Genomic DNA, 21,007 nt, shown 5'->3' with positions numbered 1-21,007 from the left:
TTTACTGTACTAACTAATGTGTGTACACGGTAAATATGTAGTACTTACGGACAAGTGGGTGCAAACAGGCAGGTCCTTACAGTATCCATATATAGTAACTACTGTACTTACTAATGGTATGTACATGGTAAATATGTAGCCCCCATGGGAAAAAGAAGTGCACTTAAGTATACTTTTATAAAGTGTACTTATTGTAGAAATAATATACTTTAAAAGAACACACATAATTGCAAATGAAATGTTACTTTCGACGCTTAAATACATTGTATTTGTAATTAACTTCAAATGTATCACATTTTAAAGTGATATTAAATGCAATAAGTTGAACTTTTAAGTTATTTTTTTAAACCACTTAAGTGGGACTTTTTAGTACATCTTTGTATGTACTTGTACATAATTGTTTCTAGTGTCTTTAAAATATGGTTAAAGTGTACTATTGATATACTGACAAGCAATTAATGTTAACTAAAATATACTTTAATGTCCGTTAACAATACACTTAAGCATGAATTAAATGTAATGTTTCGACCACCTAAATGCACGTTATTTGTAATTGATTGCAAATATATTACAGTTTAAAATTACATTAAATGCAATTAGTTGAACTTTTGAGTGATATTTTTGAACCACTTAAGTGGGACTTTAGTATATGTTATATGTACTTTGAAATATGGTAAATATGTACTTCTCAATAAGCAATTAATGTGAACTAAAATATACTTAAATGTCATTTCAATGTACTTCAATGTTATACATTATATCTCTGGCAATGAAGTTGAAATTTAGTATAGGCTATTAAAAATTTAATTAAAAAAATTATTAGAGGGGATCTGTAAATGCACAGGTGGGAATAAATTACTTGCAAATGGAAAAGATTCAAAGCATTTGAAATCCATAGGGATCAGGGTGAGTTGACTTACCTCTAACATCTCCAGAAACAAATCTGTACTGATCCTGCAAAATTAATAACTCCAGATAAGTACAAAAATATTACATATTACATATTACAAACACAACCAGTAATGGAACATCTCACTCTTCAAATGCAAAAAAACACAACAACAACATTATTTCTAGAGGTGGCTGATATATTGAATATTACTGGTGGTTATAATATCGACTATATACATTAAATATTACAAGATTGGATCTTTGAATTTTGTTCAGTAGCATTAAATTTAATTTTAAATCATTTAGTTAAATACAATATTGTATTTTCAGCAGCCAAATTTCTTGGTCCACACACGCGATAACATTCCGATATCAGAATGCATTCATAAATTATAGGACACAATTAATTCACCTCCCGAGTCCATATAGCAAGAACTGCCGGGTGTGAATGGCAGGAATGGCAAGACTAAATTAAGAATGAAGAAAGCTTATATCAAGAGGTACTTACTTGATTCATTCTCTGCAGTACAGAAAGTCTCATCTATAATCATCCAAACGCGCTGCCCCTCTGTTGTTTGATCAGCGATTACAGAAACATGACGTAGTATTTTTGGGCATAAAACAAAAGAGATACTTTGTGCGTGGTTACATGTTATTTCAGGCTTTTCATTTCTGTTCAAGTTCAAGTTGTCCTAATTCATTGTGTAGTTAGACCAAAGACTATTGTTAGACTCAGTCGTGACTCATTCACCTAACTAAAAGTCAGTCATTTTTTACTGTGCAGTGTAGCCTAGTCTAATTAAAATCAAATGTATTTGAATGCAAATTAATTTTGTTTAGATCTGTTAAACTTTTGCTTGCAATTAATGCAATTAAATCTGTGTTTAAGTGAGAACAACATAATGATATTGAAAGTATTCTATATAGATGTAAAGTTCAGTACTATTACATACAAATACAGTACTCTCATAAATGACACTGTATGTCAAATATTATATCGAAAATTAAACTTCATAGAGTTCATAGTACGTATATGGAAATAGGACTGTAAAATAAAGTGCACCATTTTACATAAACATTACCACATTATCAATACTTCAAACTTTGTAAGCACTGTTGTGGAGAGCAATTTAACATTAACACACACTTGTTTGTAAGTACTACATATTTACCACGTGTATACCAAGTACAGTATGTGTCTTGTTTGTTTACCACATAATAGCAGATTTTTCTGTAGGTGCTACACATTTACCATGTATATACCATTAGTAAGTACAGTAATGTGTCTTATTAGTTACCATATACAGATACTGTAAGGATATGCCTGTTTGCACCCACTTGTCCGTAAGTACTACATATTTACCATGTATATACATTAGTAAGTACAGTAAAGTATCTAATTAGTTACCATGTACGGGCACTACCTGTAAGTGACCGTTCTTACCCACACTTGTCTGTATGTACAAACTAATTAACATGCATGTGTGACTGTTAAGTACAGCCGTGCTTCTTATTTGTTACCATGTACATACACTTCAGGTAAATACCTTGTGTTACCACTCATTTGCCTGTAGGTACAAGATATTTACCATGTATGTACCAGGGACGTACACGTACTGTAAAATAAAGTGCTACCGAAAATTTTAATGATCTAAAGAAACCTTTTCCATTATCAGGAACCTTTTGCGGACTGGAAAAGTTCCATGGATGTTAAAGGTTAATGATTTTTAAGAGTAGACATTTCTACAAAGGTTCCAAAAAAAGGTTCTTTAGATTATTCAAATGTTCTTTACAATAAGAAAAGATGGTTCTTATAAGAACTTTTTTTGCTGAAAAGTACTTACTGGATGACAAAGTGGTTCTTCAATGGCATCACTGCAAAAACACCCTTTATTTTAAGAGTGTATTGTAGAATGAGTGACTGTTACAGCGAAGCTGGCTGAGTTCAGTTTGGCCTCGGATTGACCTAACAGCGTGAAACACAGCGTGACATTAAATCTTATGCTAAGACAGTATTTTGCATGTCACACTGTATGATAAATCAATTGTATTCAAGCTCTATAAGTATACACAACAATTGCAGTCGTTTAATAATGTATTATTCATTTATCTACATTATAAAACATGTCAAATAGTTTCTGTACAAGACAAAAACAGTATACAGCTATAGCATTCTGATTTTTTTTTTTCAGCATGAACAAGATATTATAAAGATGTCAGATGCATGGAAACCAAAGCGCTGTTGCTGTCCTCAGTCCTCAGGGAAAAGAGGAGCTATTAAAAAGGACAGAACTGTTTCCAAAGACTTGCTTAATTTGGATTAAATATATATATTTGAGAGAAGTTGAAAAGTAGTTCAAATACAAAAAGTTGCATTTTTTTCTGACTAGCAAGGAATATGTATATTGCAAAACATGTGTGTCATGGTGATGTCTTTTTCTCTGAGACAGGTTGTCTAGCTAGCGGTTGACATTCATTAATGGGTGAACACAGATGTTTGGATTCCATCTGCTGTCTGACAACTGACACCGTGTCCTAACCAGACATGATGAGATGTTTCTAGCGACAAGCAATTGATCTTTTCACTCTAAACTGAAACTGCAAGCTCTCTGATATAAAGGCAAATGGAAGATATTTGATGTCTAATGACAGTAATTAAAGTGAGATTTTGGGCCAATGAGATTTTACAATAGGCGGAACTAGCATGAAATACCAGACAAGCCTTCAATAAAATGTTCTGTTGGTCGTTGCTTATCACTGCAATGGATGTTTATGACAAAACCTCTTTACATGGAAGAGCTTTTGTTGTTTTATCATTTTATTGTGGGTGGATAGAACAAAGTGTTTTTAATGTCTGTGGAATTTCTTAATATATGGCAAATCTTTGTAGAAAATAGCCTTGAAATGTCCCTTTGAAGAAAAACTTCAGTACGTTAGTTTCTAAAGCCAATAGATCCTTCTGCACTGTTCAGATATTTCTGTCCTGCTCTTTCTCTCAGTCTTTTTCATGCTTTACACAGTCTTGAACACGTCAGGCCATATCAAATCAAACTGGAGAAATAATTTGTGGTCATCAGAGTGAATTCAGTGAAGAGGATGAAAGTGAAGATGGTGGTCATGATCTTTGAGTACTATTTTTTTGCTGTCATTTACACACAAGCCTTGAAAGACCTCTTGCTTTCACTGTTGCTCTCTCACTGTCTCCCCTCTTTCTGGAGCATTAAAGGTGATGTAATAGGTGTGTAATTTCTCAACGCTAAAACACTTTCTCCTTTCACACTCACTGAGAATTTTAAATTGACCATTCTCCCCAGAAATTAAAATTCTCTCATTGTTTACTCGCCCTCATGTTGTTCCAGACCCGTATGCTGTTATATTTTTGGTGGAACACATTTTTCAGGAATTGTTTTGCTGCTCTTGCAAAGACAATTGATAGTGACTTGTGGCTGTCAAGCTCCAAAAAGGAGAAATAAAATCTTCACTAAAAATCATTTTCACAGATAGCAAGCCATGGGAAAGAAATAGAGAAGGAAAGTGTGCTTCAGAGTGCTGGAATTGCATCCCACCACTGATCATCACTGCGGCAGTCTTTGAGTAAAACATTGAAACTATGTATTTTACACTATCTAATTGCTGAACAAATCCTTTCTAATAAAGAAAATTCTTTAGGCAGTTTATGAGGTCTGAGAATACATGGGAAACTGCATTTACCATAATACTCTGTAGGAGCTCAAAAACATAAATAAGCTGCATTCAAATCATGTCAAAATAATCATATACATATGAGCACACATGGACATCATAATCAGAGCTTTTAGTTTTATATTTTAATTTAATTGTATTTTACTAGGCTGTTTTTTATTTTCTGTCAGCTTTAGTTATTTGATGTTCTTTTGTCATTTTTAATAGTTTTTCTGTCATTGTTTTTAATAATTCTATATAGCTTTCATTTACCTTTTTAAATTTATTATTTAAAGTACTTTTAGTACCTCAACTTAATCTCATTTCAGATAGTTGCCAAAGCAATATTTCTTATTCTCGTTAAGTTTTTCATGTAATAATTTAATTCAGCTTCAATTCAATTGCGAAAACTATTTTGAAAAGTTTTAGTTAACAGTAACAATACTGAGTAAAGAATTGCGGTGGACACAAATTAGTATTAATCCTGAGTTATAACTGTGACGGTCAAATTAATTTGTTTGCATTTTCTGTAGTGTTGATGAAGAATAGTGATGACATTCGTTAGAAAATTCTATTCATTTAGCCTGTTTATGAGGAGACAAGGCTGTATGACCAAGCTGCTTTCCCCATCATTTTCTGTGACAACCAATTACACACCTAATGCACATTGCTCTTCATTTTTCATACAGTAGAATCATTATTAGGTAGAGAAAAAGAGCGTAATAATTAAAGATTGTGTCAGAAATGACTTTAACGCACACCATGTCATAGTTATGATTTCCAAACACTTAAATAAGAGCTTCTTTAAAAGGTCAAGTTATGGCTAGTTAGCATGGTCTAGTTACCCCCTGCTGGTAAATGGTGTAACTACATCATGTGGACACCACTTCATTAATATCCATTCAGAAATCACTGCTATATTATGACTACGTAAACTGTTTTTGCAAGGAACATATACTATTGTAAATTGCTATTACAGTAGTTATAGTTTTTTTTTTATTATTATTTTTTTATTTTGGTAGGCATGACCAGTACTGCATCTGCTCTCTGCTGCCACCCAGTTTACTCCCCGGTATCTCTCTCTATCTGTCTCATTTGTTCTGCAGTTAACTATAGTCACAGCCAGGTTGTTGTCCCAGAGTACTGCAGATATCTGAGTCAGCTGCTGCTGCAGTCATGCTAGGAAACAATTATACAGACATAATACAGAGACGGTATTTAACTAACATACATTCCCTCGTCTTAAATGCACCATATGGTGACCATTAATGCTGTTTCCTCCAGGGATGATCCTGATGTCTTGATTCTGGTGTTTCAGTGCCGTAATAAACCGTATGTGCGCATCAGTCAGTATTCCCATGTTCTTTCTCACATGCTGTTTGTCTCATTGACAGTTTAGTGAAATTATGGCTAGCATCAATATCAGGATGCTTTCCTCCTCCACAACTGTACATATAACGCTCTCTCTCTCTGTCTCTTTTTCCATTAGCCATTGGCTGTGCTGCAGAAGGGCTGTTCTCTTTGCTGATGCTGCATTTCTCTGCACATTCATATTCTAATTTCACCGCTGTGCTGCATTTTCCCTTGAAAACTTTATGAAGGTCATTCTTGGATTAGAGTTAAGCCTAAACTGAGCTAAAATCTGTTTAATTATAGACACAAATATTCTATACATTGGATTAGTTACAGTTTCTTTCAGTTGTTTTCACATTAAAACCATTATTATTATTTGAGAAAATTATATTATGTACAGTGCCCTCCAAAAGTATTGGGACAGTAAGGCCAATTCATTTATTTCATATTCATCTTTTGATGTCAAACCCAAATGTTTTCAGTCTACAGCAAAAATAAATGAATTGGCCTTACTGCTCCAATACTTTTGGAGGGCACTGTATATTAAATAATAATGTAATTTCTCAAATTTTCTTTTAATAATAATGATTCTGTTTCTATTTTAATACATTTTATTTGTATATGTATTATTATTATTTTACTATTTTGGAACTGTGTTGGGACGAAGCACTTATGAAACTGAAAAAACTTATGAACCATCAGTTTCCCTTTTAAAAACAAAGACTAATTCTCAAAAATATAATCACAAGTTGCATTTTTTTCTCTAAACACAAATGAATCATTTTACACCCATTTTGTGCTCATGTTGAAAGCACTAGCATTCAGAAACCATCACAATGTCATCACAACCTCAGTTAACACACAATTCTCATTATGTGAACATTAGTATGCAAACTACTTCACACAGCAGCCAGAATGGGGTTTGCAAAAATAGCTACAGAGTTCTGGGCTTTAGATGCAAACAATACAGAAAGCGCTCACATTAGAGGAAGAGTATTAAATGAAGTCTCTGCTATTCACTTTTGAGTGCCAACATCCTCTCTTCTAAAATGTAAATTAGGCTTGTAGATGAGATGAGGTTAGGTTTTTGTGCAAAGTTTGTAAAATGTAGATATAGCTCAGCATATGTTGTGTTTTGGATGCTGTTGTCTACATCTGGCATCTTAACTAGCTTAACCAGCAGGAGTTCTTTGCTCAACCTTTGCTCAGCTAGCAAAGTAAACAGCATGATTAAACATGTCCACCAACTTGACCAGCAGCAAAGTCGCACTAACCAGCCTAAACGAGCCTAAACGAGCTCAAAAGTTTGGGTCAGTTATGGGAACACATTCATATTTAATGTTCAGTCCCTGTCGGGGAAGAAAACAAATGTGGAGTGTTTTAGAGGTGGAATTTAAGTAAACCTTAAAATAGCTGGAGCTCAGAAAAAAAAAGTGCATGTTTCTAGAGATTCTCTACTCTGGCACGGAGAGAACATTCCTAATTCAGACTAGTGACTCACTGCCACTGCTCTGCCATTTCCTGATTTGTTTGTTATTAATTTGTTTAATAAGGGATGCGGGAGACTTGGAAACCGAGTTTAAACTAATTTCAGACTCTCTTCTTTTTTTCTCTGTCCCTCTTAGATGGCAAGGTGTATGCGTTGGGTGGGATGGGAGCCGACACGACCCCTCAGGCCTCAGTGAGGCTTTATGAGCCGACAAAAGACCAGTGGCTGCCCCTCACCTCCATGCCTACCCCACGTTATGGAGCCTTCTCCTTCCTGCACGGTAACAAGATCTATGTTCTGGGTAAGCCCTCAAAATTGTCTCATAAATCTGAATAATTTGTTTGTGGTCAGAGACACACTCTTGGTTCCCTGGGAATATTAAGAGATGACCAAATAATAAAAAGGGCAGACAGGCAGGAGAGTCTAACGGTAAGACTAAAAAAAGTTTAATCTTGACATCCGTTTAACTTGAACTTTAGCATTTTCATCAATAGCAAAAAATGATATAGTCTTCTAATGACATGATGGTGGTTACACTCTTAAAAATAAAGTTGCTTAAAAGGTGCTTCACAGCGATGCCATAGGAGAACCTTTTTTGGCTCCACAAAGAACCATTCAGTCAAAGGTTCTTTAAAGAAACATCTCTTTCTTACCTTTTTTATAATCAGAAGAACCTTCTTTCACCACAAAGAACCTTTTGTGAAACAGAAAGGTTCTTCAGATATTAAAGGTTCTTTATGGAACCATTTAGACAAAAAAGTTTCTTCTATGGCATCGTGAAGCACCTTTATTTTTAAGAGTGTAGATTGACAAAATGTGTAAATTAGAGCAAATAATCTGAATAATTGGATACATTTAGACATGAATGGGTGATTTCTTTTTTCCTTCAATAATCATGCACACACTTACCTTTGATCAACACATTATGGACACATTATATTCTTTTATGAATGGAAAGTTCAAAAGAACTTCATTTATTTGAATTTGATAACTCTTTTGTAATATTATAAATGTTTTTACTGTCACTTTTGATTATTTTAATGTGTCTTTGTCGAATAAAAGTATTATTTTCTTTAAAAAAATCTTACTGTGCCCAAACTTTGGAACTGTAGAGTATGTCTATGCATATCATCAACATTTATTGTTTTAAAGGAATGGAAATGTGGGTCTTCTCTCCAGAGGTGCTTAGCAGACGGTGTACTAGACTAGCCAATAATTATAATGTAACTTATTTTTCGTGTCAGACTGTGTCACAATATTCTCCTGGAGCAGCAGATGTGGTAACAACACCTGGTAATTGTTCATGCCGTGCCAGGGCTGATAAGAACCGTGGAGTGGAGTCATTTCTCAGTGGGGGAAAGTGAAATCTGCACTGCAATATGCTGTAGGGATCTGTCGCTTTACAGCAGAGCTGTTCAGTTCTTACCACAGTGTTGGAAATCACAAAGGAGTATTAAATGGAAATCTGCACCGCAGGTTCCCATGATACACTCTGTCCCATGATAAAGTATGTCCTTTAAAAGAGACACAGCCCTTGGCTGCAAGTTACTGCCTGTTTTGGGCTGAGTGAAAGAGACACTGACCATATGTGGCTATTTGCTACTCTGTGTGTTAGTGTGTGTGTGTGTGTGTGTGTGTGTGTGTGTGTGTGAGAGAGAGCGAGAGAGAGAGAGCGAGAGAGAGAGAGTAAACATAAAGTATTGGGACAAAACATTGTCCTTCAAAGTTAGAGCTAAATATGAGAAAGCCTGTATAAGTAGGTCAATGACAAATAAGTGTTTTTACAAAAAAGAAAAGAAAAAAAACTTGTATACCGTTTTCAAGAAAAGTCTACGTGAATGTACACATTTTAATCAATATTTTACAATTATTTTCAAGGTAAAATGTATTTAAATTACAAAAAACATGAATTATTTATTCATAAATATTACAAAAAATGTTGGGGTTTTACATTTTACAAATTTTCATGAAAACGTAAAGCTGTTGGATAGTTTAAGAGACTTACTGAACTTGACACACAGTCATGATTTGTTTTCAGCATGACAGTCATGCCACATAACTTTGATTTGGCATCATTTTTTAGCTCCCCCAAAAATCTCAAAATGAATTTTATATAGAAGTATATTCAAATATTTGTATGTATAAATTGCAGTTTTATTGTTTATTGTTATTTCTATAATCAATAGATTCAGAAACTAAAAATCGTGTTACTAAAAGATTTCTTTTAAGATTAGGGTTAATAATCATTTAAGAACATTTCATATTTAAATAGCTAGGTGTGTGTGTGTGTGTCTGCGCATGCGTGTGAGAATGCATCAACTGATACAAAACAGTTTAAGTTGCTTTGCATAAAAGCCTCTGCCAAATGTGTACATGTAAATGCCTGAGTTTGATGAGCATTTGGAATGGTTAAACTGTATGTGTGAGTTTGGTAGTTGATCAGAGTGTGTTTGTGCCCATGGGTTTGATGAGCATGTGGTGTTGCCAGTATGGGGTCTTGTTTTGCCAGATTTGTCCTCTTTCTAACCTCTCTGCATTGTGAGACATTCTGTTCAGGTCAGACACAAAGATCAGCTGCCCTCTCAATCTTTGAGAAGTCATTAAAGCTCTGCCTCCTTACACTCGCACACACACACTCTAAAGAGGCCAGAAGATTTTTTGTATAAGGTGTAGGCTGAACATGGCAAGAGTGATGGGCAACATCACTTTCCCATGCCAACGTATGATTGATCAGCCAGGTGAAGCAGATGTACCCTCATTACTGCTACACACCTGGACTTACAGTCCCTCACAGCAAGTATACAACTTCTGTGTTTCAACTTATTATCTAGTCTTGTTTGGTTTCATTTTACAGCTCAGACTGAATGTGAACAGAAATGCAGTGAATTCTGTAGAGATGTTCTGATATGCTGTTTAAAATTGCTTAAACGTAGATTAAGGAGATTAAGACCAATAATTTGCCTCTGGGATAAAAAAAAAAAAAAAAGATAAATAACTTCATCTTCCTTTAATGGTTTTGGGGACTTTTCATAAGCAAACAGTAAAAACTAAAGTGAAGAGTTTGTTCATTTAAACTATTTATGTTTTTTCAGCTAACTCTAAACTCTCATTTAGTTTCTTCTTTCTGCACTGTTTGATAAAATTAACCCCTCAAAACCTTAACAATATATGAAAATATTAGAAATTGAGATGTGATGTGTGAAATAAGTGGAATGGGGAGTAATACAGATTTTCCCGGTGGACTCATGATTCTTCTCCTCCGCTGTGACACAGTTTTGTCTTGATGGTTAGATTTATACTCTTTGATTTGACATCACAGGGAATAATTCATTCAGAGTCTCTCTGTATGCAACCCTTGCTTTTGCTTATATCCCTCCTTGCGATCTTCATCATCATTCTTTCTTTCTATCTCTCTTTTTCACTATCTCTCCCTCACTTGTGCTCAAAGGGCTACTCGCCTTTGTGTTGCTTGTCATTCTTTAGATGCAGTTTGACACTTAAAAAAGTTTTGCATTGAAAATCTTTTGTCTGGTGACAGCAGTAAAGTTAAGAAACTTAGTTCTGTCATTTGTCAGGCTGCTGGACCACAAATAGAGCGGCAGTAAAATCACATTAAGGCCAAGAATGAAAAATGAGCCTGTATCACAGAATGCTCATTTAGTTTTGATTTACTTTGGGATGCACCCCGCGAGGTCTATCATGAGCGCACACACTCGATCACACGTCACCCAGATGCACCACGCTATCTCCCCAAAATAAGATGCCTACTGTGTTCGCTAATATTGTTACCTCTGGTGCGGGCAGGAGAGCGACGTGACCCCATTCGAATGTGAAATAAAAAACATTCTCAGAGAGAAAGTTTAAGGCTGCTTGAAGGTGTTTTCCTCTGGTGTTGTTTTCCTGAAGCTGAGTGAATTTTTTTATCATTAGAATTTTCTGCATTGCTACAAAGTGGAATCGCAAATATAATGTTTCCCAACAGGTCTTGTGTTGTTTGGATAAAGAAGTACACTACTGTCTTTTATTAATACTTTCAAGGCCACATTAATTGAACAAAATTGACAGTAAAGAATTTATAATATTACAAGAATAATGTTTAATCGCTGTTATTTTGAACTTTCTATTCAGTGAAGAAACCTTTGGAAAAAAGTTTCATGGTTTCCACAAAAATATTAATAAGAAATGTTTCTTGAGCACCATATCAGCATATTAGAATGATCATTGATCATTGAAATAGTAGATTCACTCAAACAAATGGGGGGAATTCCAACACTATCTCACGGTCAATTCTTACGCATTTTATGAGGTGGCTAAAGGTCATTGCACACTGAGTCCGAAATTTTTGCATGCTTTTCTCAGTTTTTTCGTATTCCCCATGCCTTCCTATCAAAATGCATGCTACGGATGCAAAAACACAAAATCGAACCTGATCCGAATTTTTTTTGATGGACGAAAGTTTCGGGGGCAGTCTGCAAACGTGACTGACACAACGTGAGGTCGTATTTATTTTTTAACGTGCGAAAATTTCGGACTCAGTGTGCAGTGACCTTAATTCGTACAAATATTTATGACCTATTTTGAACGATTTCTGTGATGGTTAAGTGTAGGGGTGGGGTTAGGTCTGGTCCTTCATACGAATTCCTGCGAATATGCCACCTCGTAAAATATGTACGATTTTTCACAAATTGTGTGAATTCGTAGGAATTAGCCACCTTGTCAAATATGTACGAATTGCTGTGAGATTGGGTTGTAAAATTAATTGCGTATAAAAAACTAAAGTTCTTTACTGCAACATATGGGTCTTCTGGAGCTCATAATATTCTAAAAAAATATATACAATATTATTAAGTAAACTTCATTAAAAACTTAAAATTAACCTCATGAATTCAGACTTCTTTAGCATGTATTAAGTAGAATTCAAATGTAATGTGCACACATATGACTCTTTACATCAGTCATTATTATTTTTGCATGTATATAAAGGCATCACTATAGTATATATGTTGTTATAGGCCAGGCATGAAATTTGTCTCTCGGTTTTATGCATTATGTAACAGGTTTCCTGCTCCATCTCTCTATCCACCTAGAGGGGCTTGACATGAAAATAGCAGAAGACCCCTGCTGTAACATATTCAAGTTCTCATTGTTTCTTTGTTTTTAAATTCAGATTTACTGACAGTCAGCGTGTGTTATTTTGCATTGATGTGTGTGTTAGTTTGTCATGTGTGCTTGATGCTGGCTGCAGTGGCCATCTGTCTTCAAATCTGTCTTTGGATGGGTTTGGCCCTGTACCAGCCGCACTTCACTCAGCTCAATATCTCACCCATACACGTCTCTGTTGAATCCACTCGTGTATTTGCCCTGTTCCCCTCAGCTAATTTCTCACAATTTTGACCATGGAGGCTTTAATGATTGAAGTCAAAAGGCTGAAAGACTTGAAAGAAGTTAATTAGAGGTGTCCAGCAAAGGTCAAGAGAACAAGTCCTCTTAAATGGACTGCTGTATCCTCGCGTCTTATAGAGACACACCTCCCCGTCCTCAAGAATCTTCCTCTGTCTGGTTCTCTCACACTGTCTTGACTGGATTTCCATTTTTTGGCCTGCTTTCTGCACCTCATCGCTCTTCTGCATTGTTCCTCAGACAGGTTCTTTCTCTCCTTCCTTTGTTTTCTCTTGTGTGTGTGTTTTCCCTGGCTCTCTGTTCTGTCCCAGAGGGCTCTCGGTAATGCCAAAGCTTGGAGGAGATCAGACGCTTTGTGAATGCATAGTGAAGGAAACAGAACGTGCAAGAGGGAAAGAATAAGAGGAAAAAATGAAGGCGTACCTGGAAACGTGACTGTGTTTGATTCTTTCTGAGCTCTCACATACTAAAGCAGTCATACACACCCTAGAGTTGTAAACTTTACATTGTTTTCCAGATAGGTTTATGCTCTTGTGCTGTATTATTTGTTGTATAGATCAGTCAATCTCAACTGATTTTGTTTCAGCACCCAGAATAAACAATGGATATACAGCACAGTGGCAACCCACAACTGTTTATTGTGCAAAAGTAATTTAAATGTTTTTAAAGTCACTGAAATCAACGTTGAGATCTGTTTGGCAGTATTGACAATTTTTACCTTGTATAGTTTTGTTCATGGTTTTCAAGGATGAGGACATGTTAGCTCCAAATTGGCATCTACAATTGACCCTTTGCAAGGCGTTTGATTGACAGGTGATCTGACCAATCATAACGCAGAGTCAACCATTTTTGTCTGACAAACAAACTAGACAGAAGAGTAGATTAACTTCGGTGGACTTTAAATGGTGTGTATTGATGTCTTTCTGCAGTTGTAACAAAATACCTTCTGATGTTTATTCATGTTTATTTCATGCTTTAAGTAAATATCAAAAGATGATTGGTTCATGTGCCCCTTTAACTGAGGTGATCTGTCATGACACAATAAAGAGACGGGTCTTTGCGAACGGTCAATTGGACATGTGACCACAACAAAAACATAAGAGACAAGTTCTCCTCCCAAAAAAGTGTGTGTTAATGTTGAATTGCTCTCCACAACAGTGCTTACAAAGTTTGAAGAATTGGTAATTCCCGTGTAATGTTTATGTGAAATGGTGCACTTTATTTTACAGTCCTATTTCCATATACTTTCTATGTACCATCTACCATCAACTACTCAATAAGTACCTTGGTCCATGTTTATACCCCCAACTTGAGTACCGCATAACTTATTCTGTGCATTAACTAATAGGTACATACACCAGTACTTGAATAGTAAGTATATGGAAATAGGACTGTAAAATAAAATGCACCATTTTACATAAAAATTACACAGGAATTACCAATTCATCAAACTTTGTAAGCACTGTTGTGGAGAGCAACTTAACATTAACACACACCTGTTTGTAAGTGCTACATATTTACCACGTGGGTCACACACTATATTAGGTGGTCTTAACTACTATGTACTTGCATCAGAAAATAAGTACAATGTACTTATTATACTGCAAAACACTTTTACTGCTATTGAGGTGGGATATGGGTAAGGTTAAGCACAGGTTTGGTGGTATGGGTAGGTTTAAGGGTCGGTTAAGATGCAAGGGATGGATCAACAGAGTAATTAAAAATGCAATTACAGAAATTAATTACAGATGTAACTACATATAGGTATTTTAAAAAATATATAAGTACAATGTAAAAACATGTATGTACACTATAAGTGCATTGTATCAAATGATTAATTTAAATGTAAGTGCATAGTAGTTAAGGCCACCTAATATAAAGTGGGACCACCACGTGTATACCAAGTACAGTATGTGTCTTGTTTGTTACCACATAATAGCACATTTTTCTGTAGGTGCTACACATTTACCATGTATATACCATTAGTATGTACAGTAATGTGTCTTATTAGTTACCATATATGGATACTGTAAGGATGTGCCTGTTTGCACCCACTTGTCCATAAGTACTACATATTTACCATGTTTATACATTAGTAAGTACAGTAAAGTATCTAATTAGTTACCATGTACGGGCACTACCTGTAAGTGACCGTTCTTACCCACACTTGTCTGTATGTACAAACTAATTAACATGCATGTGTGACTGTTAAGTACAGCCGTGTTTCTTATTTGTTACCATGTACATACATGAGGGTAAATACCTTGTGTTACCACTCATTTGCCTGTAGGTACAAGATATTTAGCATGTATGTACCAGGGAAGTACACGTACTGTAAAATAAAGTGCTACCGAATTATCCCTTTTATTGCATGATTATATGGTATATGGCGAAATCTCTTTAGGGCCCAAACAGTTGAGAACCACTGGTTTTAGACCTTAGTCAGGGTAGACGTTATGTTTCATTTGGCTTAAATAACAATGTCAAATAAACTGTTATTATTATTATCAAATGAAGTGGAAAGGACAGTGCATCCATTGCATCATATGTTAAGATCCTACAAAATGCCATTTTTTATTGAAAATTTCCTGATTGTTTTGTCCACTGTGACTATATTTCCAGATTGTTTCATCAGCTGAATGATTTCTCCCCAGATACACAACAGCATGGCATGAACTTCCATCCATCACAGCCTCATTTTCATTCTTATCACATTAAATATGCTGTCTGCTGTGACTAATGGATATTACTGTAGCTACACACTCACAGAAGCTCAACTAACAGATTCGTTGTGTTACCAATGAGAAGTGCTTATTGTGTCATCTTTCTGCAGTTATGCAGTCTCAATAATAATAAGCTCCTCAGACATATTCTGCATATAAAAACAATATAAAAAACACCACATGCTCGAACATGACCTAAAGTATTATAAGTAAAATATTATTATTTTTTTTATTTCTTTATTTTGTAAAATGTACTCCAATAACCTTTTTTATATAAAACTTTAAATATATATATATATATATATATATATTTCTATATCATCATTACTTGTGTTTGTGTATGTGTTACTGTCTCCATAAGATGAATCATTTGCATTGTAGTCAGAAGCGTCATGCATATTCAAACCTTCATCTCATTTGTAAGCATCTACTAAATTAATAAATGTAAATGAGTTTGTACATTCAAGCCTGTGTATGGCAGTAGGTGTGCTGTTAGAGGCATATTTGTGTGTGTGTGTGTGTGTGTGTGTGTGTGTGTATGTCAGAGATCCAATAATGGAATAGGCTGTCAGCTTGTCTGAGGAGACCAAAGCGTTGTCAGTGAGCCGTGACATGTGGTAATCGCACACACACTGACTCCCAGCAGGGACAGACGTGACACACTGACTGAGTCCTTTCAGAGAGATACCACACACACACACATATGTATACTTCATCTTAATCCTCCAACCCTCTTCTTATTTCCCCTCCGACAGGTGGGCGTCAGGGCAAGCTGCCAGTGACCGCATTAGAGGCCTTCGACCTTGAGATGAAGAGCTGGACGCGGTACCCGTGCATCCCCAGCCGCAGAGCGTTCTCCTCATGTGCTGCCAGCGACAGGGCGTTTTTCAGCCTGGGGGGTCTTCAGCAGCCTGGACCCCACAACTTTTACTCCAGACCTCACTTCGTCTCCACTGTAGAGGAATTTGATTGTGAGCAGGGTGAGCACTTCATCTCTTTTGCTGAATCTTTATTGACAAAACGATACACAAAAGAAATGTGACCATTAGTATTTCAGCTCAAAGACATTTTTCATTGTACATTGTTGGAGTACTAAATATAACCGAGTGGTACAGTAAAAAGATTGTTTTTAAGAAAAAGCTTTGCCAGGGTTGGTCATTACACTACACTACCTTTCAAAAGTTTGTAGTCTGATATATACAGCGGGTAAAATAAGTATTGAACACGTCACCATTTTTCTCAGTAAATATATTTCTAAAGGTGCTGTTGAAACGAAATTTTCACCAGATGTCGGTAACAACCCAAATAATCCATACATACAAAGAAAACAATACAAATAAGTTCTGTGTAATAAAATAGAATGACCTAGGGAAAAAGTATTGAACACGCTTACTGAAATTTATTTGCTACTTCGTACAAAAGCCTTTATTGGTTATGACAGCTTCAAGACACCTCCTGTATGGAGAAACTAGTCGTATGCATTGGTCAGGTGTGATTTTGGCCCATTGTTCCTCAGAGTCTTCAAATCTTGAATCTTCTTTCCATAGGTTTTCTATTGGATTCAAGTCAGGTGAATGGCTGGGCCATTCTAGCAGCTTTACTTTCTTTCTCTGAAACCAATTGAGAGTTTCCTTGGCTGTGTGTTTGGGATCATTGTCTCGCTGAAATGCCCACCCTCATTTCATCTTCATCATCCTGGTAGATAGCAGCAGATTTTTATCAAGAATGTCTCTTTTTCCTTTCATCCTTCCTTCAATTATATGAATTTTGCCAGTGCTACACCATGATGTTTTGGGGTGATGTTCAGTGCCATTTGACCTCCAAACATGGTGTGTATTATGGCATCAAAAGAGTACAACTTTTGTTTCATCTGACCAGACTATATTCTCCCAGTATTTCACAGGCTTGTCTAAATGTTGTGCAGCAAACTTTAAATGAGCTTCAACATGCTTTTTCTTCAGCAATAGCGTCTTGCATGGTGACTGCGTGCATACAGACCAAGGCGGTTGAGTGCATTACTTCTTGTTTTCTTTGAAACAATTATACATGCTAATTCCAGGTCTTTGTGAAGCTCTCCACAAGCGATCCTTGGCTCTTGGACAACTCTTCTGATAATTCTTTTCATTCCTCTGTCAGTAATCTTGCGAGGAGCACCTGGTCGTGGCCGGCTTATGGTGAAATGATGTTCTTTCCACTTCCTGATTATGGCCCCAACAGTGCTCATTGGAACATTCAGAAGTATAGAAATCCTTCTGTAACCAATGCCATCAGTATGTTTTGCAACAATAAGTTTGAGAAGGTCTTGAGAAAGCTCTTTGCTTTTACCCATCATGACATGTTTCTTGTGTGACACGTTGGTCATGAGACACCTTTTTATAGGCCATCAGTTGGGACTGAACCAACTAATATTAATTTCCACTGACAAGGGGCAGGATTGCTTTCTAATTACTGATAGATTTCAGCTGGTGTCTTGGCTTTTCATGCCTTTTTGCACCTCCCTTTCTTCATGTGTCCAATACTTTTTCCCTTTCATTCCACATAACTAATTACTGAACTTATTTGTTTTGGTTTCTTTGTATTTATGAATTACTTGGGTTGTTACTGACATCTGGTAAAAACAGCACCTGGTCAACAGCACCTTTAGAAATATATTTACTGAGAAAAATGGTGACTGTAACATGTCTGTGTCTTCCCTTGTGACCTAGTTTTCCCCGTGTTGTGTAATTAGTCATTGTGTTCACCTGTCGGTCCTCGTTATCTGCCCCTTTATAAGTTCCTGCGTGAGAATGTTAGTTTGTCGGTTATTATTTGAAGTTTGTGTGTATGTGCTGTTATCTCCCTGTCTCTGTTCCTGGATTATATATATTAAAAAGACTGTTTCACTGTTCCTGCTCCTCGTCGTGCGCTCCCTGTACTGCACTACACGTAACAGTGACGTGTTCAATACTTATTTTACCCGCTATATATATATATATATATATATGTGTGTGTGTGTGTGTGTGTATAATGTATATGTGTATGTATATACAGTTGAAGTCAAAACTTTACATACACCTTTCAGAATCTGCAAAATTCTGAAAATTCTGAATCTGCTAATTATTTTACCAAAATAAGAGGGATCATACAAAATGCATGTTATTGTTTATTTAGTACTGACCTGAATAAGATATTTCACATAAAAGATGTTTACATATAGTCCACAAGTAAAAATAATAGTTGAATTTATAAAAACCCTGTTCAAAAGTTTACATACACTTGATTCTTAATACTGTGTTGTTACCTGAATGATCCAAAGCTGTGTTTTTTTGTTTAGTGATAGTTATTCATGAGTCTCTTGTTCGTCCTGAACAGTTAAACTGCCTGCTGTTCTTCAGAAAAATCCTTCAGGCCCCACAAATTCTTTGGTTTTCCAGCATTTTTGTGTATTTTATACCCTTTCCAACACTGACTGTATGATTTTGAGATTCATCTTTCCACACTGAGGACAACTTAGGGACTCATATGCAACTATTACAGAATGTTCAAACGCTCACTTTGAATTTGCTTTTTGAATTTGAAGATCAAGGTAAATTTAACTTAATTTGTCTTCTGGAAAACATGTAAGTATCTTCTTTAGCTTCTGAAGGGCAGTACTAAATGAAAAAATATGATATTTAGGGAAAACAAGAAAAATGTTCTCATCTTCATTCTGTTCAAAAGTTTTCACGCTTGAAAACAATGCCCACTAGACAGTGACCATGTGCTGATTCTAAATGCGTCTCTCACATAGACTGACAAAGGAGTTTGCCAAATGGGGCTTTGTGCTCGTGTATCCTACCTTTCTCATTCGTCACAAATCCAAATATTGCATAATATTTCCGTATTTGCGATGTAACGTATCTGAATGCTAAAATATTATTTATTATGTAAATTATAGGCTTTGTACTTCAGTCGCCTTCCAACGGTGACACAGAGGCGGGTGCGCTGATGTTTGGCTCACTGTATTTTATTTTGATAAAGTACCAACTGCGCTGTCAAGTTAGCAATGCTGGAACTGATTTTTTTAGTTTGTTGTGCGTGTGTGTGCGCGTGCTCCGGCACGATCACTTCAACTGCTTCCTTATACCAGCAGAATCAACTTTAAACACTTATTGTCTTTTTAATAATCACTGTATAAAGGTCTGCTTTTATTTGTGTACACTCACAATGAAAACAAAACAGATTTTTTTATATATAAGTTAACATGTAATAATATTTAGTATTTTCACATCTAGGTGGAAAAATGGTCATTTGCACTACTGTCTGTTCAAAATAAATGAAGAGAAACTGAGCATAGTAGATTTCTTTTTTTTTTTCTATTGTACCGAAATCGTATCGAACCATCTATAGATAGATAGATAGATAGATAGATAGATAGATACATACCCATATATGTGTGTGTGTGTGTGTGTATATACAGTGCCCTCCAAAAGTATTGGAGCAGTAAGGCCAATTCCTTTATTTTTGCTGTAGACTGAAAACATTTGGGTTTGATATCAAAATATGAATATGAGATGAGAGATTAACATTTCAGATTTTATTTACAGGTATTTTCATCTGGATCTGATACACAACTTAGAAGATAGCACCTTTTGTTTGAACCCACCCATTTTTCTTGTTACCAAAAGTATTGGAACAGATTAACAGATTAAAGTGAAAAAGACTTAATATTTAGTTTATACACACACACACACACACACACATATATATATATATATATATATATATATATATATATATATATATATATATTAGGGGTCTACTACTAAACAAATCTACTATGCTCGGTTTCTTTTCATTTATTTTGAACAGAGTAACATATATTTGCTGAGTTTCAGTTCATTTTTGAGACAAGCTTAATTTGTTCATAGAAAGGAAACTCAAATGGTTTTGTTTTCATTGAGAGTGTACACAAATAAAAGCAGACCTTTATACAGTGATGCATTAAGACGATAAGTGTTTAAAGTTGATTCTGCTGGTAACGTTATAACACACACACATCAGTTCCAGCATTGCTAAAGTTGGTACTTTATCGAAATAAAATACAAACATCAGCACGCCCGCCTCTGTGTCACCGTTGGAACGCGACTGAAGAACAAAGCCTATAATTTACATAAATAATAGTTTAGCATTCAGATACGGTACATCGTAAATATGGAAATATTATGGAATATTTGGATTTGTGCCGAATGAGAGAGGTAGGATACACGAGCACAAAGCTCCATTTCGCAAACAGATGAGTGCACAAGCCTTTAAAGTATACTCCTTTGTCAGTCTATGTGAGAGACACGTTCAGAATGAGCACATGGCCACGGTTTAGTGGGCTTTGTTTTCAAGCATGCAACTCATGGCATTCGCTGTACTTCTGCTGGCGGTTATAAAACAGCATTGCATTGCTGCGGGCGCCCCTTCTGGATTTTGGGTGAATTGCCTGTATTTGTTGTAAGGCCTC

The 21,007-nt window shown here is 35.7% G+C and overlaps 1 protein-coding gene across 1 annotated transcript in view; it reads left to right on the top strand.

The window, feature by feature from the left end:
* Nucleotides 1-21,007, top strand: part of LOC306860611 (kelch domain-containing protein 8B-like) — a gene marked incomplete at its 5' end in the record, with an annotated part of 108,563 nt that overhangs the window by 56,435 nt on the left and 31,121 nt on the right. Inside the window, 2 exons of the mRNA XM_079402392.1 lie at nt 7,551-7,715; nt 16,293-16,517. Coding sequence (XP_079258518.1) covers nt 7,551-7,715; nt 16,293-16,517 — 390 coding nt within the window. The remainder of the gene's footprint in view (nt 1-7,550; nt 7,716-16,292; nt 16,518-21,007) is intronic.

The sequence above is a fragment of the Barbus barbus genome (assembly GCF_936440315.1).
Source record: "Barbus barbus genome assembly, chromosome: 41".
Classification (NCBI taxonomy): domain Eukaryota; kingdom Metazoa; phylum Chordata; class Actinopteri; order Cypriniformes; family Cyprinidae; genus Barbus; species Barbus barbus.
This window is presented reverse-complemented; position numbering and strand designations above follow the sequence as displayed.